Source organism: Panicum virgatum, chromosome 7N (genome assembly GCF_016808335.1).
Source record: "Panicum virgatum strain AP13 chromosome 7N, P.virgatum_v5, whole genome shotgun sequence".
Lineage (NCBI taxonomy): Eukaryota > Viridiplantae > Streptophyta > Magnoliopsida > Poales > Poaceae > Panicum > Panicum virgatum.
Window position 1 is genome coordinate 688,001 of NC_053151.1, and position 23,922 is coordinate 711,922.

General features: G+C 44.3%; 2 protein-coding genes across 3 annotated transcripts; both read left to right on the plus strand.

Annotated features, from left to right (window-relative positions):
- The first annotated feature begins 234 nt into the window (after nucleotides 1–234).
- Nucleotides 235–23,863, plus strand: LOC120681702 (probable RNA-dependent RNA polymerase 3). The gene is made up of 11 exons (XM_039963323.1): nucleotides 235–251; nucleotides 516–557; nucleotides 5,290–5,373; nucleotides 6,301–6,490; nucleotides 7,697–7,913; nucleotides 19,882–20,107; nucleotides 21,511–21,656; nucleotides 22,359–22,518; nucleotides 22,737–22,875; nucleotides 22,977–23,146; nucleotides 23,239–23,863. The coding sequence occupies exons 5-11, from the start codon at nucleotides 7,795–7,797 to the stop codon at nucleotides 23,413–23,415; spliced, it is 1,137 nt and encodes a 378-aa protein (XP_039819257.1). The 5' UTR covers nucleotides 235–251; nucleotides 516–557; nucleotides 5,290–5,373; nucleotides 6,301–6,490; nucleotides 7,697–7,794; the 3' UTR covers nucleotides 23,416–23,863.
- LOC120681720 lies at nucleotides 9,999–14,990 on the plus strand. 2 transcript variants are annotated; one of them, XM_039963342.1, is made up of 5 exons: nucleotides 9,999–10,192; nucleotides 11,955–12,017; nucleotides 14,000–14,040; nucleotides 14,142–14,196; nucleotides 14,433–14,990. In XM_039963342.1, exons 1-5 carry the CDS (start codon nucleotides 10,000–10,002, stop codon nucleotides 14,447–14,449), a joined length of 369 nt encoding a protein of 122 aa, XP_039819276.1. In that variant the 5' UTR covers nucleotide 9,999; the 3' UTR covers nucleotides 14,450–14,990. The 2 variants fall into 2 exon arrangements, with proteins under 2 accessions (XP_039819276.1, XP_039819277.1); XM_039963343.1 differs by lacking the exons at nucleotides 14,000–14,040; nucleotides 14,142–14,196; nucleotides 14,433–14,990 and adding an exon at nucleotides 12,663–13,301.
- Nucleotides 23,864–23,922: the final 59 nt, after the last annotated feature.

The window sequence follows — 23,922 nt, forward strand, 5'->3', positions numbered from 1 at the left end:
GGAGGAATGGGGGCTGGGTGTATTGAGTATCAGATGCCTGATAGTCCTTCCCGGGTTCTCACCCCAAGCCCTGTTTGGGATATTACAACGCGTATTCAGCAAATGGATGGCCTATCAGGAAGGATAGGGATCAGGACACCACCTTCTGTTGCCTCTTGGAATTCTTTGAGGGCAATAGCAAGCCCTCAAATGTTTGCACTGGGGGAGTTAGAGTTTGATCGATTTTTCCTCATACGCGTGTACCTAGCAGAGTAAGTCTTATTGGATTTATGTTTTTCCTCACCTGCATATTAGAACAATTAGCTTACTGGTTTTAACTTCAGGAAAAAAGGGTCCTATGACTAATCCGTTATCTAATGGAGTAATGGACCCCCAAAAGACCAATTGAGCATAATTGCTACCATAACTTACTTTTTTTTTTACAGAGTATCCGTTTCTTAACGGTGTCACCTTTTACTCTATTATTTTACTATCTGTGTTTGTCTCTAATCAATGTTGCCTCCTTACTCTTATAGCAAGAAGATAGAAGAAGTACTAGAGGATGTAAATTATATAAGATATTTGAAGTCACTGCCCATGGATTGCTTCGAATCAGAAATCTGGAACAAATTTGGAAAGAACTATGTACTAGCTTCAGATAGATGAAAGGTCACATCACACTTGAACTTATTGTTGCATTAATCATTATTTTCGATCATGCTAGTTGATATTTTCAATCATGCTAGTTGATTGCTGCAACTGTACACATACATATCCATTTTTTCAATTTCTTAGAGATGCTCAAGTGCCGCGATCTTAATTATCTGTAAATGGATTGACATATGCAGCCATGCTGGACCTGTTTTCAACAAGAAACTGTTGCATGCACATTTTTTGCATAGTTATTATTAGGAAATGTATAGAACCTGACATATATAGCTTATTGTAGTTGCTATGTATAGCTGATTGATTTGTACGAGGATAGTTTCCTTGTAACACAAGCCACATTGGCTATATATATGAAGGCTCACCCCTCTGATTGGGTGTGGTGTTTCTCCCATTCTACCTTTCTACATGGTATCAAGAGTCCGGGCCCTTCCTGGCTCCTCTCCCTTCCGCTAAACCCCCGTCGCCGCCACCAGGCCGCGACCCAACCACCATCGCGCCGAGCCCTTACCTCGGCGCCTACCCACGCCGCCGCCTCCTCTGGCCGCCGCGTCTCCCTCTCTGCTGCCGCCTTCTCTTCCAGGCCGTAGCATTTTTTTTTCCTGGTCCAATCTGCTATTGACGGCCGCCGCCATGACGTCCGCCAATTCCGGATCAACCATCCTCTCGTCTGGTTCCTCCTCTCCAGGGACACAGGGCGACTCCGTCGGCCCTCTGTTCGTCCACCCCTTCTCTGTCAACGTGAAGCATCACGTGCCGATGACGCTGGAACTCCAGGGCGGCAATTTCGCCCGGTGGTCGGCGAGCTTCCTTGCCATGTGCGGCAAGTTCGGCGTCATCTCCCACATCGACGGCACTGCTCCACCCTCCCCCGCTGACTCCTCCTGGCAGCAGGCGGATTGCTGTGTCCGGAGTTGGATCTTCGGCTCCGTTGCCGAGGCCGTCCTCGACATGGCCACGACTGGCACCACCCAGACCGCTCGTCGGCTCTGGGTCGCCATCGACGGTCTCTTCCAGGCGAACAAGGCGCAGAGGGCCATCTTCCTGAGCCACGAGTTCCACTCGATGACTCAAGGGGATTCCTCCATCGACGACTACTGCCTCCGCATCAAGACCACCGCCAACAAGCTCCGCGACGTCGGCCATCCCGTCGACGAGCCGCAACTCGTCCTCAATCTCCTCCGCGGGTTGAACGAAGAGTTTGCCGGCACCGCCGACCACGTCGCCGCCACCAGCCTCACCCTCACCTACGCGCGCGACCAACTCTCTCTCAAGGAGCTGCGCCTCGCGAATGGGAAGAAGGTCGCCGCCGCCACGGCGCTCATCGCCGGCTCTGCTTCCTCCTGCGGCGGCGCTGGCTGCCGCGGTCAGCAGCAGGCGCCGCAGCAGCAGCCCCGCGGCGACGGCCAGAGGCGCAACTCCGGCAAGAAGGGCGGGCGCAAGAACGGCGGCGGATCTGGCGGAGGGTCCGGCGCGCACGGCGGCGGCTTCGGCGCTTCGCAGCGCCCATCGCCTGCTGGGCCCTGGTTCTGTATGAACCCGGGCGGCCAGTACTGGGCCGGCGCTGGTGGGCCGCCTGCTGGGCAGCTGTGGCGCCCTTCGCCAGGCTTGCTGGGTTCTGGGCCGCCACAGGCCCACGCGGCCTTCGCTCCACTTGGGCCGCAGCAGGCCCACGCGGCCTTCGCTCCTCTCCAGTACTCGCCAGGCCCGTTCGCTGCTCCTCCGGCCCAAGCTTCGACGTGGGATCAAGCTGGGCTGATTGCAGCCCTCCAGCAGATGTCTGTCCAGGGGTCCTCCCCCTGGGTGATGGATTCCGGCGCCTCCTCCCACATGACATCCTCGGATGGTATACTCCTCAAACGTCTGCCCACTTCCATCTCTTCAATTTTAGTAGGCAATGGTACTAGTATCCCAGTCACGTCTCACGGTCACTCCGTTCTCCCCACCACAGCGTCCACTTTTGCACTCAATAATGTTCTTGTCGTTCCCTCGATTGTTCAGAATTTACTTTCTGTTCGTCAGTTTACCCGCGACAACCACTGTTCCATTGAGTTTGACGCTTTCGGGTTTTCTGTTAAGGACATCCCGACGGGGCGCGTGATTCTTCGCTGCAATAGCGACGGGGATCTATACACCTTGCAGCCTTCCACCGCGTCTGCACTTGTCGCCGCCTCCAGCACTTTGTGGCACCAGCGCCTCGGCCACCCCGCTCCAGCAGCAGTAGCTAGATTGAATAAAAACAATTTATTATCTTGTAATAATTCAGGCCATTCACTTTGCCACTCTTGTCAGCTTGGCAAACACGCTCGCCTGCCATTTACTTCATCTACTTCGCATACTGCTGCACCCTTTGAGCTTGTTCATTGTGATGTTTGGACGTCACCAGTATCTAGCATTTCTGGCTATTCTTATTACTTGGTGATTTTGGACGATTTTTCTCATTTCTGCTGGACACTCCCCCTCAGACGCAAGTCTGATGTCCACCAGACCATAGTTGATTTCATTGCTTATGTTCGCACTCAGTTTGGTTTGCCCGTTAAGTGCTTTCAGGCCGACAATGGCACAGAGTTTGTCAACACTGCCACGTCCACTTTCCTGGCGGCCCATGGCACCCTGCTACGTCTCTCGTGTCCGTACACCTCCGCACAGAACGGCAAGGCTGAGCGTGTTCTTCGCACGCTCAATAACTCCGTGCGCACTCTCCTGCTTCATGCGTCCATGCCAGCATCCTACTGGGCTGAGGCACTTGCAGCCGCCTGCTATTTGCTTAATAGGCGCCCCTCGTCCTCCATTCACAGCGAGATCCCCTACACACGCCTCTACAGTGCGCCGCCTAGCTATGATCACCTGCGAGTATTTGGGTGCCTGTGCTATCCCAATCTCCAGGCGACCTCCGCACACAAGCTAGCCCCGCGCTCCGCAGCCTGTGTGTTCCTCGGGTATCCTACAGCTCATAAGGGGTACCGCTGTCTCGACTTGTCCACCAGGCGCATCATCTCGCGTCATGTTGTCTTCGACGAGTCACACTTCCCTTTTGCAGACGTCTCCCCTGTTGCACCCCCATCGTCCCTTGATTTTTTGGCCAACGATACTGTGGATACTATGCCTTGCTCTACTAACCGTGCAGCTCGTCCTCCGCCTTCGGCGCCCGCGGTCGCTCCGTTCTCCTCGAACGTTGAGCAGCCGCCTCCCTCCTCCGAGCTTGCAGGTCCCGGCGGGCGTGGTCCAGTGCCCCCGTCAGGACCTGCACTTCCGGGCGGGTCTGGCCCTGCGCTCCGACTACAGGAGTCTCGTGGGTGCTCTTCAGTACCTCACCTTGACTCGGCCTGACCTGGCGTACGCTGTCCAGCAAGTGTGCCTCTTCATGCACGACCCTCGCGAGCCTCATCTCGCTTTGGTCAAGCGCATCCTGCGCTACGTGAAGGGCACGCTCTCCTACGGCCTCCACATCGGCACCGGCCCCGTCGACAGTCTGATTGCCTACTCCGACGCCGATTGGGCTAGCTGTCCGGACTCCCGACGCTCGACTTCAGGCTTCTGCGTGTTCCTCGGCGACAACCTGATTTCGTGGTCTTCGAAGCGTCAGACCACGGTGTCCAGGTCCAGCGCCGAGGCCGAGTACCGTGCGGTCGCCCATGCCGTTGCTGAGTGCTGCTGGATCCGCCAGTTGCTTCAGGAGCTCCATGTTCCCCTCGCTTCCGCCACCGTTGTCTATTGTGACAACGTGAGTGCCGTCTACATGACGGCCAACCCTGTTCACCACCAGCGCACGAAGCACATCGAGATCGACATTCACTTCGTCCGCGAGAAGGTGGCGCTTGGACAGGTCCGGGTTCTTCATGTTCCCTCCGCTCATCAGTTCGCTGACATCATGACCAAGGGCCTCCCTGTACAGCTCTTCACAGAGTTTCGGTCCAGTCTTTGCGTCCGTACTCCTCCCGTTGCGACTGCAGGCGGGTATTAGGAAATGTATAGAACCTGACATATATAGCTTATTGTAGTTGCTATGTATAGCTGATTGATTTGTACCAGGATAGTTTCCTTGTAACACAAGCCACATTGGCTATATATATGAAGGCTCACCCCCCTGATTGGGTGTGGTGTTTCTCCCATTCTACCTTTCTACAGTTATCCAATATTTTTAAATGAAAACAAAAGTTCTTTTATTTTTTTGTATTTAATTAATTAAATTAAATTAAATTCCAGTATACAAGAAATTATTAATATGGCAGTTTGTACGATCATGCCACACTATTTCTGCCTATTAATCCTGCGGGTTCGAGAAAAAAAATTTCTGCCTATTAATTAAAAAAATGCTACCTTAGTATCTTCTAGAAAGTTTACATCACGTTTTTTGGCATTCATGGCTAACAAAAGAATTCAGTAATTGTTTATTTATTTTGAGTAGAATCAATAACGTTTTTGCAATATTAGTAGCGCCAAACTCGAAAGTAGTATGGCAGTTTGTAAGTCTCCAAGAATTCTTTAAAGACTCATGCAGTGTTAGCATTGATGCCTAGCAAAGAAAGCTAGTCTAGTCATCATTTGGATAAATTCAGTATATTTCTTATACTTGCTGTTAGTTTGTTATTCCCTTAACATACTAGCAGATAACTCAAGAAACTTTTTCAACTGGTACTGCAGAATCTTGATTGGGACCCGAACAAGACAAGACTGTACCACTGTAATGTCGAGAAACGGGATGATACCATAGCTTATATCTTTAAGGTTTGTGAGTTTCTTATTCTTTTCTACTAATGCTTCCCTGTGGAAGTCCTTTATCCTGAATGTATTTCAGTTTTTCCCTCCTATCCTCAGTTTGTAGATTTCTTTTGGCTTCTATGCATGCCTTCCCTAAGCAAGGTTAAGACTGCAAAAATTTCCCTTCCCCTGGCCGCATCTTGTATCATAGCTTTCAGCACTGCGCGTGCCCTTTTTAATGCATACCTGACCTGCAGCCCTGTTAGCAATCCTGTTTCTCTATCCAATACATGTTGTACTTCTAAAAAAATGCCTAAATATCATCGACTTCATACATCTAACTTTGCAGGCACACAGAAAATTTCATTGTAGCATCGTTGACACCAAAAAAGAGTAGTAGTTTATCATGGTCTATTCATGTGCTTGTCATGTATGCCTTTTCTTTTTGGCTTGTCATGCAGCTCATGAATTTGATAATGATTTTCTGCAGGTTATTTTTCTAATTTTTTTTCTTGAACAATACACCATACACCTTTCACAAAAGGGAAACCTGGCTTGAAACTGCATCCATATCTCCCTATGGAGCTGTACACAATATTGACGTATGTGTGATTTGAGTTAGTGAGATAAATTTCTACTGTCATAACATCTCTTTGCTCATCCCAATAGTGCACTGTAAGGAACATTGGAGGGGTTACATTTGTGTATCCTATCTTGTCTGATGTCTGAATATTGTGGTATACTCCTGATCTAACATTTCTGTTGAAAAATGTCATAATGTCAAGTGCACTTTCTCTGCGTACTGTTTGGAAAAGGCTTAATCCTTGGTTATTGCAATCAGATACAACTGGCAATATCATTTTTCTTCTTTAGGCTTTCTTTCATGTTTTCTACAATGCATTGAGGAGATGTATCCAAATCTGCTTATAATTTACATTATTTTATTGGATTCAGGGTCCATATGTGGAGAATACAAGGACTCATCTGCAGAAAATTGTTGGTGATGACAATGTTCTTCTTGTGAAGTTTGCAGATATACCTGATCTTGTAAATAAAATCGACAAGTTCGGTATCTACTGCACATTTTACAGCCAGCTCGCTAATGATGGTATCCTTTTGGGCTTGCGTCGATATCACTATTTCAGTTAGTTTTGTTTTTCTTGTACTGCAATACTGGTATAGAACTATAGATCAATTTACAAGGCAAAGATCAATTGCTACTGATAGTTTTAATCTCCACAATTGCGTGCACAGTGAAGTCAATTCACAGCTTTGCTAAATGAGCTATTCCAGAAACACACTATGCTTGAGGGAAAAATTAGCTAGAACTATTGCATTTAAAACTTGTCTAGACCACTGTTCACTGATTACATTTGTTGGGAATATCTAGATATCATGTTAGATGGTTTATGCTGGTGGGGAACTAGGGATTATGAATCCTGTCAGCATGTAGAAACTAGTCAACCTTGAGTCTGTTATAGCTCTTCCGTTTAGTCTATACTGGAGCCTTGCCAGGAGTTATATTTTGATCTGCTAATAAAGACCTAGGAACACAGAGGATTCAATATAGCTATATGCACTAAGCTACTAATGGTAAACAAAATCATATCATGTAACATCCATCTCATGGCGAGGTTCTTTTTCTATGACTTCGATCATGTCACCTAAATTGCAGCCTTCTGATATACTCCCTCTGATCCTGATTATAAGTCCATTTGGCTTTGTCCTCAGTCAAACTTTCTTAGCTTTGACTATTAGTTGCTAAAATGTATAGATTTATAACATGAGGATAATATTAGTAGATTCATTATGGAACATACTTTCATAACATGTACGCCGTATCTGTTTCTATTTAAAATAATATATTCTTATAGACATTTGTTGGTCAAAGTACAATATTGAAGACTGTGTCGTTGTCCTAATGGACTTAAATTTGGGATCAGAGGGAGTATACATTATCCTCATCTTCTTTGGAATTCTCACCTGACCTAGGTGTTTTGATGTGTTTCTCACCTGACCTTAACTGAAACAAGATTAAAGTGTGGCTTAGCCTGTGTAGCCTATCCATTTTCGTGTGCAGGATAGTAAGGAAATAGAATTACAAGTTTTATTTTAAAAAGATATTGTACTGTTTTCAAGGAATAAGTATTTCTCGGTGATGGTCCTTAGTTTTGGATAAACTCTTGGCTGTTAGATAACAAGATGACAATGCACTAGTTTGCTAGCATTGACTGCTTTGTGTACGTGAGCGCTAAGCATTTTCCCATCTTCTAAAAGGGGCGTCTCATGTTACGTACCCACATGTTGACTTATGGTTTGTCTTGACTGAGCTGATCTGCCATTTTACCAGTTCACAAAGATGGAGGGAAGGAGGAGAAGCTAAAAGAGGAAAAGAAGAAAGAGAAGAACAAAAAGTGCAGCTCTTCTGTTAGGTGCTATTTTGTTCGGATGGAGTCTGGGTGGGAAAGGGATCACCCATACCATCTCTCTGGCCACACAATTGAGCAGGCCCGCAGACTCTTTATGCACATACACAATGCTCCTACTGTGGCGAAATATGTATCAAGGTCAACCATCTTATGTACTTTTATTGCATGGTATTTAAGTAATCAATGAATACCTTTAGGCATCTATTCCAATTTATAGCCGATGCCTTGTTGGTACTTGATTTTTTTACATAAAGTTGGCGCATGATATTAAATCTGCTACTTTTGCTATATCCATAGGGAGAGATTTCAGAATTTGGGTCTCAATTCGTGAGCCTTTCAGAATTTGACACCCCTATCACAATGACATGTGGGTTCAATCTGAGAGGTGATATGTTATGAGAACACAAAGTTTGATTAGACTTGGTGATGCTTATAAAATTTGTGCACATTGATGACCTTTTCTGTTTCCATATTTCTCTAATGTGTAGTCTCATGTGCAAACCAAACCAAATCTTTTTCCCCCTGTTAGGAGGGTAGAGAATGTCGTAGGACCTTGACACCTGGCACCCTCATCATTTTTTTCGACACAAGGCAACCCCCATTTCCATTACTTAGAATGGAAATTCTGAGAGTTTGGCATACACCCAGAAAGAGAAAAAGGGGAGAGCCTAAGGTAGATCTAACCTGATACAAGCTAGACCACCTAAGTAGGAATACCCAGGTTCCTGAGCATAAAGCAGAACTGAGTTCAAAAGTCTCAAGCATCCACAACAAAAGGATTACAAAAGCAGATTTCCCTCAATGTTTGCCATGTGGGATCCAGCCTCCATCATGACGGCCACCTCCACCTCCTAGTCACTCTCTCAAGCTTGTCCGTGTCAGTCTGATCGTTGCCCGGTGCTAGCAGCGCCCTCGCCCTGGGGTCTGGTTGTTGGACCATCAGCTTACAAGAGATCCATCATCACCTTGATCCCTTCCAGCAGCTTTCTTGGAATCCTGACCAGTAAGACAAACCCAATCAGCTGGCACCTTCATCATGTAGCTTAGTCTTATTTTGCTTGTTTCACATCCATTACAATGCGGTACCTTCTCGTGAGTTGTGACCTTGTTACTATCATGTGCCTCCTTTTGTTCTAGTTTAAGGCTGCAACTACCACCGAACTGTCCCATTCTTTTGAGTAAAATTTTACTTATCGTTCTAGAGGGCATATTGCATGTTTGGTTTGGTATTATCCAAAACTATCAAATTGGACGTGAACTTATCAGAAGTTCATGTTCAAATAATCGACGACGAACCTTGCAGGGTAAATATTCTTTCTTCTCATGTTTTTGCCAGATACTGGATGCCATTTATATTTGGTTGAATGTTTCAGTATGAATCTGGAGAAATCGCTGTTCAAGATGGGGAAAGTTTGATTCAGACTGACGGGACTGGCTTAATATCAGTAGATTTAGCTAGAGAATGCCCCACCAGCATCTTCAAGGGAAACTTCCTTAAGGCATGTGACCTGTAGCTGACACTAGTCTTTTCAGTTAACCATTATAATTCCTTAAATACTCTTTGCTTAATGTTTTATCTTTTATGCCTTGCACAAGACGCTGTGGATTCAAAGGGATACCAATATCTCACCTCTGAACATGTATTCCCTGGACTATATGATACTATAGTCTGCTCTATTATTTCTCAGATGCTCTTTGGCTTATCTAATCAACCCGTACTTCTTTTTGTATTCTAGCCTCTTCTAATGCAGTTCCATATGTTCCATAATGATATGCTGTGAAGGGAACCCTTCTAGTTGATAAAAGGGTATGTGTTTGTCACTTTGCATGACTTGAACTCTAATTTAGTAGGCTTCTTGTTGTTTAGTGAATTCATCTTGATTAGTTGCTCTGAACTCTAATTTAGTAGGCTTGTTGTTGTTAAGTGAATTCATCATGATTAGTTGCTCTGGACATTACCTTTTATCTTAAATCTTGCTCGTACGTAAAGCCTATTTTTCATATCTGTTAGTAACTTGAAGAATGCAATGCTTCTGTCTCTATAATATATCATGGCAACGTGTTATTGACCATATTTGGAAATTAAATATCCCAACTAAAATAATTTTCAGTTTTCTAGCATACTTCTGTGTTACTGCCAATTTTCTCAATTTTCCTTTGCTCACCTATACAGCCTCCCCCTCAGACAATTCATATAAGACCATCAATGATAAAAATATATGTTATGAACGCTGATGGGATCGAGAGGAGAGAGTGCACAGGGAAGCGGCGGCGGTGCTACAGTACCCGCGACGCTACAGTACCGCGGGTACTGTTCACGAGATGGGAGGGCTGCGAGGGCGAGAGAGTGGCGGCTAGGGTTGGGGGCGCTGGGAACGCCGGCCGCGGGGCTTCGCCCACGGTCGGCAAGAGAGAAGGTATTTCCTTCTAATCTCTTGCTTGATTAGATTGATATATCTCCTCTCCTTATATAGAGAGGTTTACTTGACCCCTAAGCAAGCGACTAATTTCTATGTATTATTCCCCCACGCCTCCGTGAGCTCTGGGAGCATCCACGTCAGCGAAAATTCTACCGTTCCTCCGATTTCAAACCAACGGTGATAACCAATTCCCAGCATGCCAATCACAGCGTCCTCTTTCAGGTCGAAGCGTTCACACATGTCTAAACGCGTTCGCTGTATTTTTCGTGTGTTGTGCCTCAGCTTCTTCCCCGGGTAGTCTCCCAAGTCAACAAAAGCCGCTGCCATCGCTTCCTCCTAGAAATTTCCGTGAGCACTCGGCTTTCCTCTCCTGGTCGCTCCGATGCTGTGCCCCAACCGGCGCCGGCGCGCACGGGCTTCCCGAGCCCGCCGACGGCACTAGGCGAGGAGCAGCGCCCTCCTCCCACCCAACACCGCGCCCTCCTCCCACCGAACGCCTCGCCGCTTCCGCCGGTCGCCGCCGCCTGCGATCCTGGCCCTACGCACCTTGCCGCAGCCAACCCCTCCACGGGCTAGCCTCACCAGCCGCACCACCCCCGGCCAGCCCTCCATCTGAGGCGCCATGGGCTCGTCCCACCACCCCCGCCACCATCCAAGCGCAAGGCGCGGGAAACTACCCCCGCCAGGACGCGGCTCTTGGTGCGGGGCGGGGCAATGGGTCGCGGCACGGCGGCACGGCGCGAGCGGCGCCTGGAGATGCGTTGCACGACGGCCGTGGCGAGAGCGGCGCACAGGCAGCCCGCTACCGCCCACGAGTTGCAGCCGTCCACGGCGGTGCGGCGCTCAGGGGCGCGCGCGGCACAGGTGGCAGATGAGGCGTCGGCTACCGAGGAGCCGCGTGGGGTGAGACGGCGCGCTGCATCGCCGGGCGGACCGGCCGAGGCCCTCGCATGAGGCGGAGGCGATGTGTGCGGGACCCTCGCACGGCGGCGATGGTGGAGCGGCGATCATCGCGACCAGCGGCGCCGACGGAGCGCCGGCCCTCGGCCACAAGCAATGATGACGGTGGCACCACGCAGTGCCAGTGTCCCGTAGGCGGCGGCAGCTCCTCTCCGACCACGCGCGGTGGGTCCTCCTACCTCCTCTTCGGCGAGTGCGCCCCATCCTCGGCCAAGTAGGTGGTGCAGACTGTTGATGCCGTGGCCCTTTGCGCGGCAGCTTGCTTGGCGCGGCCTTTGGCCGAGCTTCCGGGCGCCGCCTGCAGAGCTCGCTTTCGACCTCCCCGCCGCTACAGGGTTGGCTGCGGAGCTCCTCCCCCCTCCCTCCTCTCTCGTCTGACCTGCATCTGCATTTTCTTCCCCCCTTGTCTAGATCTGTTCCTTTTAGCCTGCACAAAATTTGATTTTCCCCCCCTCCAGGAGGCGCAGTCTGTTGACGAGTGTTGGTGGGAGATAGGAGATGAGCACCACGAGCTTGGTCCCTTCCAGCAGTGAGTGCTGGTCCAGCTTCATACCCAACAAGCTTATGCTTCTGCCTTCATAGATTTCACTCGCTCTTTTCCTCTCTTTTTTTTTCCTTTCTTTTTTGCTAAATTTGGCAGCTGGAGTTGAGTGATTATAGCACTCACTGTATCTGGATCTTCCTCTTGGTGATCTTCCTTCTTTGTCACGTAGGATCAAGCTGACATTAGAATTATAAGTATTAATCAGTATTTATCATTTTGCATTAAGTTAAGAATATGGTCTTTGTATTTTTACAGGTCATGCAAAAGCACCTTTAGAAGTAATTGTGTGTCCTTCCATGCTGCTCAAGACATTGGCAGGTACTATGAGCTACTTTTCTTCAATCTTATTAATTATTATGTGAGTTCTAGGGCCATATTTGGTTGATGCGGGTATTTTGTACTTGAAAAATAAAATAAAGTACCATATAAGATACATCTATTCTTTTTCATATATGTCCATGGTTATTGTTTAGTTTAGAAAATGCCCCGTCAGCTCAGCATTTCTATTGACATAGTCTGATCTGACGGATATTCCTATTCATATATGTGAATTATTGTCTATAGTACAAACACAAGTCCAGTTGTATTAATATTTCCCAATATGTTTGGGCATTTATTTAGTGTTAAGAACACTGCATAGGCCTCCAAGCATACTCTGCATTTTTAAAGGAAACACAAACTTCAATTATTCTGTGCCATTTGCATTTCCAGATTTAGAGCTGAGAGAATGGGCAATCACATAAATGTTTGTAGTTTGCTTTGTCAGACATACAATTCTAGTGTTGTTGACGTTTAGTTGTTCCACTAAATACATTCTGGCATGCAATTTAAAGTGAACTTAGGAAAAAGAACAATGTGCCAGACCTCATTGTATTTCCTCAGGTCATCAGTAGTTTAGGAAAAAGAACCCTGGATGTATTTTCTCAAGTCATTAGAAGTTTTTTCACGCTTTCATATGTGCAGCATGGACTGCCAAAAGTATGGAGCGGCCTGGGTTGTAGGTGGGCAGAGGAAAGGATAGATTTTCCACGCTTTCATACTTGGAAAGAGGCTGCTGAAGGTCAGCGGTCTTCCATTTTGTAGACTATCATGCACTGTTTTGTCAGTGGTCCAAATTGTGTGAAGTATAGGAAAAAGGTCAGCCTTGAGCAATACCGTTCACATGGGATAGTTTTGCGCAATATGTTAAGCGATATGGCAATCCCACTTGAACCCAGGAAATCTTGATCTCCTAAGCAAAACTCTAATGTGGTTTCAATTCGATTGGTGGACAACACAAAGGTGTCATTATATTTGGTTTCAGCTGCAATTTGAGCAGCTTCTTCCCTAATGGTATTCCTTTTTGTTAATTGGACTTTCATTTCTGTTTAAGGCACATGGATTGAGGGTTATTTTCCAATTGAAATTGAAAAGAGATAAAACAGAATACATTGTGTATTTAAACAACTGTGATTTCAAGGACATTTCTTGCTCAAATTTGAAGCTGTTGTATTAAATACAAAATAAAAATTGACTAATGCTCCGAACCAATACTTTTTTATATTAATTGTTTAGTGGTATGATGAAAATGAAATATTATGGACTTATGGTTCAAATACCCTTTGATAGGTATGATCAAACAGCAGTGAACAGGATAACTGTGGGAACAATTTCATCTTTGTCGCAAACAACATTGATGCTGAGTTGTGTTGCCTTATGGCCCCGTAGAGAAACTTTCATTTCCATATTACTGTTAAATAACAATAAATGTTAGCAAATTATATAATCAAACATTTATAGTATAGTTTCTAGAGAATTAGGAAGAAAAATATGTAATTAAACCTGACATCTTGTTTTCATATACTTCTCATTTTTTTAAGATTATATTTTCTGCAAATATTTGATTTGTTTTGATTAGAAAAATGCACCCATCCAGGTTCAGCAACCCCCCATAATAGTGCCAATAACATCTGTTCATAATTTAAAAAAATTATGAATATAGGTAGCTTGACATGGAAGTTTTTCTTATCACCTACGTAATCCAAAAGATCTTCAAAAGGTTCTGCGGATATAATCTGGAAATGTAGCACAAATTCTTCCAATATTGTTCCTGTGGGGACTTTCTTGTTCTCTTTGTGCCTTTACCCACGATTGGATTCATTATGCCATGTATTTTAAAAAGATGTTGCGACTGATTTACTATTTAATTTGGGCAATGATTTCTCCCAGTACAGAAATGGATTTGATTCAACTCAATTTACTGTTCCGCAAGGTGCGAGCCCAAAATTGATGGACCTTTTCCTTTTTCTTTTCGTACATAGTTGGAAAAAAAAGGATTCTACTGCTACTTTACGGCTTTAAGGTTTTAAGTTCAACTTCAACTATTCTTCCATTTTGTATTGAATTTACTTATACACCACTGACTTGGCTGGTCTTCCCTTATTTAATTTTGATTACCTGTAGGTGGGAACAGCATGCTGCGTGGCCATTTACCCCCCCCCCCCCCCCCCCGAACCTGGTATGAACGCGATTACTCCTGCTCCTTTTGCCCAAAGTCCTATGCGGCCACATGTAAATAGGTGCTTCTGTACCGTTTTTGCTTAATTAATGCTCTTCTTCATCCCCAAAATTCAAACGTGATCTCCTTTAGTATGTTCTTTCACTAACCTAATTCAACATGCTTGCCACGGTAGTTAAACGGTGTACTTATCCAACTTCCTTGTTGCTTACCTACATGCATGTGAACATATGCAGAAGCAAAGCAAAGGTAAAAAAACTGCCATTCTACTGTATTTGGGGGGACTTCACGGTGACCTGCGCATCCTGCACCTACAACTCTGAAACTGTACCTGGCAGCCTCCGATTTTGACTGCCTTGCCTTCTTTTCCCATCAAGGCTGGTATGAACACAAGAAACTCGATCAGGAAGCTATCAACCTTAACGGACAGGGCTATATCCTACATCCTCCAGATTCCTACACCCACCGGCATTTTTCCTTCCATTGACAATGTTTTGAGCATCATGCACACAGAAATCTGCCATTGAATACAAGTCTCCATATTTTCCTTCTCCCATCTCCGTACCAGAACAGGATAGCCAACATTGGTTAAGGTATTTTAGAGTGTGAGGCCAAAAATATTGATTTATTGTTTAAATCCTTTTTTGGAATAAAATAGGGGAATTTATTGATCGCTGTATTTCCTGCTTTAAATCCATTAGAGATCCAAAGGGATAGCACAGTTTCTTTGATCTTTGTCCATTCAAACATAAACACATTGAGTAAAAATGCATTTCTTCTAATTTGCATCTCTAGATTATATTTGTTGACTCAATCCTATAAGGACTTGCTCTAAGTTATGATTTACAGTCTTTCAGGATGGAAAAAAAATTGCAGAGCCTCTTTCTTCTCTGCCTGCAGCTTCATCTTTCAATGATGTGCCATCCCAACATTTAAGCAGCCTAACCCTATCTGCACAACATTCTCCGACTGGCAGTGCGGAGGAAAAAAGGAGCTGTTAAAAAGATGACACAACAAATTTTTCCCAGGCCAAGGCCAATAGCAAAAAGAATTAGCCGATAAATCAAACTTCCTTCTTCAAAAACAGCACGTCCCCTGGGAATAAAAACACCTTTTCTTACCATGAAAATTACCACCAAGAATACAAAGAGGTTGTGGGCACGCAATGTGTTTAAATTAGGTTACACTGGGGAAAAAAATAGAATTTTCTAAACTTTAACTCCGATCTTCCTATTTCCCTTTTCCCTTTCAGATCTTATAAAATGTACATACTATTTTTACATTTCTTGTAAACATCTTCTACTACCATGATAATTAACTCTAGGATTACAAAGGAATTATGTGCGCGCAATGCGCGCGCAATCCACTAGTAAACCCTAATGGGCTAAGGCCCAATAAACCCTTGACTCCTCTAACACTACACCCCACCTGGACATGCAGCTCGTCCTCGAGCTGTAACCTAACAATGACGCTAACGATGACTCCACTAGACGCAAACCGAAAACCTAAGAACAAGCCTTTTACATCTCGGCTTATTTTAAATAAACTGCAATTCTTTATTTTTGACTCTTGAAGATACGGCGGACACCCTCCTTGTGCTGGACCTGCACGTAAGTAGCCGCCTGGATCCCATGGAGACCATCGGAACGAGATGGGAGGACAGGTATCGCCACCAGAAATTAGTCGCAATAGCGACCCGCGGAGACGTCCTCGTGGCGGCCGGTGACGGAACGTGATGGCGCTAGGCGATGTGCCTCCGCCGATGACAAAGAGGAAAGCGCATCCCCTATCACTGATGTAGAATTGGAGTTCGCTACCCAGCGCGCGCTTGAAGACAGCGGAACATCGGCGTGATTGCTGGTGGCCGTATGACGGGGCGAGGATGTGCTCCCCTTTGCCAAGGTCGACCGCCATCAAGGCTGCCTCGTACATCTTCCGGCGCAGCTCCTGTAGCCGTCTCCGCGCCAGGAGACGGCGTGCTGCAGCCTGCAGCCGCACTGCCGCCTGGATGAATGAAGCCGCTTGGTCCTGTTGCTCCTTGCGCATCACGCGGACGAGCCGTCGCGCCAATAACTTGCGCGTTGCCGCTTGTAGGTGCACGACCGCCTCTCTCTTTCGCTCAAGTTGTATCATCTCCTGGAGAGCAGCTTGTATCTAGACTATTGTAACCCTTATGTCGGTGCACAGATCCTTGGTGATCGGCAGGGTCGGCGAAGACGTTGGGGGTGCCGTGGACAGCGTGGCGGCGGCCGTCGATGAACTCGCCAGGGTTGTAGATCCGTACCCTGTCATCCCATAGGGCATGGACGCCGCAGGGTTCGACGTCGGCGGCGGTTGAAGGCGCGACTCCATAGAGGTGATGCGTGCCTCCATGCGCGTCTCCATGTCGCCCATGCTGCTCAGCAGCTTCGCCTCCATGCGCATCTCCATGTCGCTCATGCTGCTCAGCAGCTTGGTCATCTGGGCGGCCAGACCCTCCATGGTTGGCGGCGGCGGTGGTGGCTCAGGCTTGTCGTCGCCTGGCATAGCTGATACTAGATTGTTATGAATGTTGATGGGATCGAGAGGAGAGAGTGCTGAGGGAAGCGGCGGCGGCGCTACAATACCCGTGGGTACTGTTCACGAGATGGGAGGGCTGCGAGGACGAGAGAGCGGCTGCTAGGGTTGGGGGCGCTGGGAACGCCGGCCGCGGGGCTTTGCCCACGGCCGGCAAGAGAGAAGATATTTCTTTCTAATCTCTTGCTTGATTAGATTGATATATCTCCTCTCCTTATATAGAGAGGTTTACTTGACCCCTAAGCAAGCGACTAATAAACCCTAATGGGCTAAGGCCCAATAAGCCATTGACTCCTCTAACAATATACGGTGATGAAAATTCATTTGGCGATAAGTCATTTAACTCTTTGGAAATAATTACTACAAGGTAACCCGCGTAACTTATACATCCATTTTCTTGCGATTCATTTTCCTTATCTTGTTACTTGTTTTGTATTATGATATACTTATATCTGAGTCCAAAATTGAACTAAAATGCAAAATGCCCTCTTGCAAACTCACCTTTATAGTTTTTTTTCCTTTATTGTTATTTGTTTGTACATTTGGTATTGTTTGGTATTATGATATACTTATATCGAGTCCAAATTTGAAATAAATTCAATATGCCCTGCAAACTCACCTTTATTGTTTTCTATAGCTGTTGGAGTCCTTTCCTTTTGGTTAACATTTCACTGTCAGTTTGTTTTGTTGCATCGTTTCAGCAATCGGCCTAAAAGGGCCTTGACATCAAGGTTCTTAATTTCACTACTTAACTATTGCCGGGTTCCAACAGAGTATTTTGTGGAGCTTCTAAGGAAGGCACTGGAAGATGTCAATAAAGCTCGTCATAAACCTAGAGATTCGCTGGAAGGTAGATTCATAACCACGTGCTTATACTACAAAGATAGAAGTTATACTGTTTGAGTGTCTGGTCAAATGGGCACGTTCCAACTATTCTGCCATTGAATAATTTAACTAGTAATACTTGGGCCTTGGTTATTGCTTTCTACTTACATGGTCCCTTTTTACAGTTGCATTTAACCATGCGGACCTGGATGATTCAATGTCAGCACGAATGATTCTTTCTGGAATTCAATCAGAAGATGAAGCGCATTTGCAATACCAGCTAGCTCTAATGACCAAGGAGGAAAGAAAAGGACTCAAACAAGGAAGGATCCCTATAGATGAATGCTATTATCTGATGGGCACAACAGACCCAACGGGGACTTTGAAACGGGACCAAGTTTGCGTTATACTGTATGCCAGCAATATCCACCACATGCTTTGAATTGAGTGGTCCTCCATTCATATCTTTCTAATGCCCCCTTGATTTTGTTTAGGCATTCGAATTCTAGAGATAAAATCTTTATGTGACAATCCTTTCTTACTTTATTTGGAGCTGCTTGCACGTTTCACAATTTGTTTTAGTAGGAACATGACAATGTGAAAAATCCTTAACTTTTTTTACCCAAAATTGAACTATGATACTAACTTTGGAATATATTTTCTAGTTTGGAGATTTTAAGGCTTAAGGAATAGGGAATCAGGGTGAGTTGTATGTACTGTGCATACACGCTCTCTGTATTAGCAAGTTCCCTAGTAGGTCCATGCAACACATGCACAAACAATAAGCAATGCACTATTTTGCTTTAGATATTTTTCTTACATTCCTGATTTTTAGCAGTGTGATATTCCTCTGCCTTGAAACTTGAAAGAGGATAGCATCTGTTCAAGAGAAAAAAAAGGAAATGGCCAAGATCCAGTAACCCCATAAACTATTTTGTGGGTTCAATTTACTCCCACAACTATATCAATTGGTCCAATTTACCGCTTAATAATATTTGCCATTTTTGTTTCTCCATGCACAAGTTGAGTTTAAAGCTAAAATTTTGTATGGTGATAGTGGACACAATAACTTATGCTAAAAAAATATATTATGTATTTTTCGTCAAAATGTTTCATACAATTATATCCCCAAGGGTTAATATATTATTAGATGTCCTAACTCTACTTGTGCGTGGAGAAATAAAAAGGACAGCTATGTGAGTAACTTAAACTGAAAAATTGTTAGGAGGTTATACGGAGTTTTTTCAATACTTGAGGGAAGTAATTTGGACTTTTCCCAGAAAAAAAAAGAGAGGATGACATCTGACAAGAGAAGCAGATGCTTTGTAAATATAATATGTTTTTATTAGATTGATCTGAAGTTATTTAATATGGGCTCATGATGATTTGCTATACCAGGCTAACATCTGCAACTAACTTGGTTAACAAAATATGATTTCGTGTGTGGTTTCATCCTGTTTTTGTAATAGTTTTTTTTTTCTCGAACACGCAGGAGAGCTGCGTATCTTTGTATTAAGAAGAAGAAATAGTCCAATTACAGGAAACCAAAACTACCTTGGACCAGAATGGGATTGGTAAAACTAAGTTAACATCACGAACTATTACAAAAAGAGAAACCGAAGGGCCTGACCAACAAACATAAAGGGCTGCACATTACTGAAGCCCTCGGCCAACACCGAGTTCAGTAAGGCCCTTCGCACCTGCAGCCTGCCATAGATGTAATTCATCGTTAAAGGCTTGTAGTGCAGACTGTAGGTTGGGAGCAGAATCATCAAATACGCAAGCATTTCTGTGCTTCCAGAGAATCCATGTTTTTGTAATAGTGGCATAGTGCTACTAGGTTTTCTGCAGCCCTCACTCTGGTCCAAGGTGAGGTGCTGCTCTTTGTAATTGGATCAACCCCTTTCTTCTCTTAATACAAAGATACGCAGCTCTCCTGCGTGTTCGAGAGAAAAAAAAATATGATTTCGTGTGACTTATGTTGTGATAGGATAATGGTAACATAAAAACATATGGTTCTTCTAGGCGTCTACTATTGCTATATGCCTATATCTAATACCTTCTTTACATTTTATCCTTTATTTTTGTCTCATTATGGGTTTACAGCCTACCCAAACTTGCTTGGGACTAAACAGCTTTGTTGTTAGTCTTTCATAAATATTTGGAGCTTCTTGATCCCTAGTGTTTCATAGAATATGTGGGTAACTTTTATGAACTTTAGTTGAGTTTCCTTCCAACATTTTGACCCAGTCTTGAAGGCTAATTGTGACCTCTTTTTATTAATCATTTTGTCTCATTAAACAGTGACAACGGCCAGCTTTCTGGAAAGGTTCTTGTCTATAAACATCCTGGATTACTTTTTGGCGATATACACGAATTGACTGCAACATATATTGATGGTTTAGAGAATATCGTGGGAAATTCCAAATATGCCATATTTTTCCCCACTTGTGGACCACGATCTTTGGCTGATGAAATGGCAAATAGCGATTTTGATGGCGACATGTACTGGGTCTCAAGAAACCCACTGGTTGGTTATTTTTTCTCTAACATTTGAATTGTTCATGCATAGTTACCTTGCTTGTCATTAGAAACCACAGAGCACATTGCTTTCTACTATATTATATTTTATTCTGATCCTTGGTCATGAAAGATTCTCCTTATTCGTTATTGAAGTCACAGTACTATTTACCACTGATTGTTTATTTTGCAGCAGAGTTTACTTTAGGCTTGATTTTTTTTACTGTGCTTTTGGAAACCGCATGCCTGATGAGTAGCCTAATATGATACCAATTAAAGAAAATCATATAACTGATGGTTGTGATTAGTCTCTCACATAGGACCTTGCAAAATCTAATGAAACCTTGACTTGGACACTATGCTTCAGTGTAACAATCAAAGCCCACGTCACTTTCCTTAATTTTCCTTTCACCAAACAATTCACAATTTCATGATGGATTTCCAAATCACAATGATGTTCACTAGATTTTTGTCTAAATGTTGCACGGGTATATAATATAAAGTCAACTTTAAATGCTACCGAGTTTTAGAGGGTTGTTGCGTCCTTTATTCTGATATTGTATTTATATAAGATTCAGGAAAACATCTCTTAGACACAAGGGGCCCACCAACGCAAAGAGAGTTTTCTCCGGTTTATTGTTAGGAGCCTTGCGATCCTGATATTTTGTTTGTGATGGATTTATATTTTTTTCTCTGCTGAAATTATTTTATTTATTATTTTTCTCTAGTTTTGTTACAATAGTGCTGGTTCATAAAAACTCATTGTTGTTTTGAATTTTTGTAATGCTATCTGGATGAACTCAATATGGAAAAATTGAGGGGCTCGATATTGCCGAAACTAATTTGGTCACTGACGTGGCAAAACCAATAGCCACAGCCCACAGATTCAACTCTTAGGAGCGTGGTTTTCTTCAACAAGTTTTTCTTAAACTTAAGGTTATGGGGAAATTTCATTTTTTGAAACTCAGGTTTGAAGGAACATGTTATATTTGTGTGCTTGGCACTACATCGGTGTTTCCTTTTGGAAAGAATCACATCATTTTGGAGTTAGCTTGTATAACCTTTAATTCTTTTCTAACCGTTTGTATAATGATTATTTTAAGAAAGGAATTTTCTATAATGATTTAACTTTGTAACCAAATATGCATCTGCTGCATATGTTGTGTCACTTTAACACACTACAAATAGTGAGTGGGGTTAGCCTTGTTGGGGAGTACTCATGTTTCATTTTCTTCTACTTTTTGGTTGGGTTTGCCATTGTTTTAATTGGACTAAAACTGTAGAGTATTTTCTTGGATTATTTGATAGTGCTCATTTAGCACCGATGTAGAAGAACAGCACAAAATATTCTGCTCTTCCTTTTTGTTTCCTCTGAGAAGAACTGTCACTTCAATTGCAAATTGACCTTTTCAGTTATTGGAGTGCTTCAAACCACGTAAACCATGGGTTCGAAGAATATCACCGAGAAAGACTGATCAGAAGAAGCCTCAGGATTATCTTGGATCCAAGTTGGAATGCATGTTATTCCGCGAATATTTGAGAGCTAGATTTACACCCAGGTACTAACTAGCGAGGCTGGATTTCTCTTTATCCCTATAGTTCCATTGATGTGCTTATTTGCTGCTAAGAAGGCTGGAGAATGTATTGACCTTAAAAATAGTACCATGCATCATAATATGCAAGAAATAAGAAGTCATGATTTAAAAAAAAACTTGGCCTGCTGGGGGAAGAAACCACCGATCATTGAATAAGAGAAGACCTCTCACGCAGGCCAAGAAAACCCCTGAACCCCTGCCCCATCTTTACACAGGGCACCATTACCCGTGTGAATGCGGGCCAGGACCTTCCTTTTGTGCTTTGGCGTGGCGGCAGGCGAGGGGATTTTTTTAACCCCAGCCATCCACTGGACAGGAATAATCTCTGTATTAGTCAAAAAATGTTGATGACCGTGAGGTTTGGTAGGATTAACACATTGGGTGCGAATTTTATTCTCATCTTGGTGAGGAAATCATGCACAAATTGCTGTGAAGTGCTCTAAGCTTATGTTGGGTTTATATTTGAGTGTACCATGTTTTTTCTTACTTTTTTTTGTGGTAATTCCCTTCACTAAAAATTTGAGGACATTTGGGAAATTTAACTCAATGTCCTGCTGACATGTGGATCCTTACCTCCTTGGACCACATGCTAATGAGAATGAAGTGGTAATCATTAGTTAGCATCACTGTAGAAGTCATGCAATTAAATTAATGTATTCCCTTCAGTTATGTCCTGGGTGCAGCTGTAAATTGTTGGCTGGCATATATGGATCGGCTCTTGACAGGCGGCATTCCTAAGAGCGAGCGGAAAGAAATAAAGAAGAAGATGCTTGACTTGGTTGACATTTACTATTTGGCTTTGGATGCAGCGAAGTCAGGGAACAAGGTTATTTCCAATCCTCGGCTCATATGTTTTGTTTTGATGTGAGAATTATTTGACTGAAGAATGAGAGAGATGTATGAGTCTGGCGGAGATGAAATAATACAGGAACACATAGAAGAAACAGATGAACATTAAGTCTGAATATGTTTAAATATTTCCTATGTCACACTTTTAACCTTAAGATTTTTTTAATCTTCTTTTGCCCATCTGGCTTAAAATAGATCACTGTTCCTGAAGAGCTGATGGTCAAGCAGTACCCACACTTCATGGAACGATATCCTGACTACCATTCGGCATCTGTGCTGGGCAAAATCTATGATGAAGTAAAATCACAAGAGTCTGAAGCTGATCCTTCAATCAGTAAGTGGCTGATAAGTCTCATATCCCTCTTTCCCTTGACAACAGAGATGGTAACTAATTTTCTCCTTTTTTCTACGTTGTTCTTTTTTTATTATTATCAGAGATAGTGCCCCTGCAATGCTTCACCGAGGTAGCAGTATCTGAAGATTACAAGCGCTGTTGGACATCTCTTTATCAGGAGTACTTGAGGGAGAGCTCTAAACTTTGTAAGCTGGAGGACAAAGCGGAGAGGAACATCAATTTCCACGAACTCTACCAAGAGTACAAGTGGGTAAGTATCCTTTTGCCGAATGGAAGACATTTAAAGTTCAAAGGCTGCCCTAAGAGCAGGCATGTTTTTTTTTTTCTTGCGGGATTCTGCAGATGCTGTACAAGGCCGAGGAGTTTGAGTACAGCCCGAGGGAGCGCTTCGATCTCTTCAACGAGGCCTGCGCGGTGTACCAGTGGTGTACGAGCACGCGACGTCCTGCAACCAGGTCAGCAAGTGCGGCTTCGCTTGGGAGGTGGCCAGCCGCGCGCTGTGCCAGCTGTACACGCTGAAGCACAGCGGTGACACCGTGCTCTGCTCCTTCTCCGTTCTTGAGGGTGCTTTCAAGAAGAACCACCGCACATAGCGCCTAGCGCTTTGCGTAGTTGGAATGCCTTTTGTGTGTCAATCTGATGGTGGAGCAGCACTTTGTAGTGATGCTATTAGGCGATGCACAAGGTTGCGAAGAAGCAAACCTTTTGGCTACAATTCACCTGCATCTGATACAGAGGACTGTGTGCATTGTATGTATCGCTCCTGGAAGATCTTAATGGTGTACGTATGTGCTAGTATACGGTATGTGCATCGACTGGGTTCATTCAGAACTAGAATCTGGAACATGTCCAAGTCCTCTGTTCTTGGTCGTCCCGGAATTAACCGAGTAAAGTTGTAGCCTCACCTTCTGTAATCTGAATGAAATGGAGCCCTTTGACACTTAATAACGGCATGCATCTTTAAACTTTTATATGTGCCACTTGGACATCTCACTGGTGTGATAGCCCAGGTTTTTAAAACACTAA

Excerpts from the sequence above, each read along its gene's own strand:
- LOC120681702 (XM_039963323.1), top strand. The coding sequence starts at position 7,795 with ATGGAGTCTGGGTGGGAAAGGGATCACCCATACCATCTCTCTGGCCAC. Across the intron at positions 22,876-22,976 it reads TGAAGCTGATCCTTCAATCA|AGATAGTGCCCCTGCAATGC; the intron begins GTAAGTGGCTGA and ends TATTATTATCAG. Across the intron at positions 23,147-23,238 it reads TCTACCAAGAGTACAAGTGG|ATGCTGTACAAGGCCGAGGA; the intron begins GTAAGTATCCTT and ends GGGATTCTGCAG.
- LOC120681720 (XM_039963342.1), top strand. The coding sequence starts at position 10,000 with ATGAACGCTGATGGGATCGAGAGGAGAGAGTGCACAGGGAAGCGGCGG. Across the intron at positions 10,193-11,954 it reads CACGGTCGGCAAGAGAGAAG|GTCATGCAAAAGCACCTTTA; the intron begins GTATTTCCTTCT and ends GTATTTTTACAG. Across the intron at positions 14,041-14,141 it reads TGCTACTTTACGGCTTTAAG|GTGGGAACAGCATGCTGCGT; the intron begins GTTTTAAGTTCA and ends GATTACCTGTAG.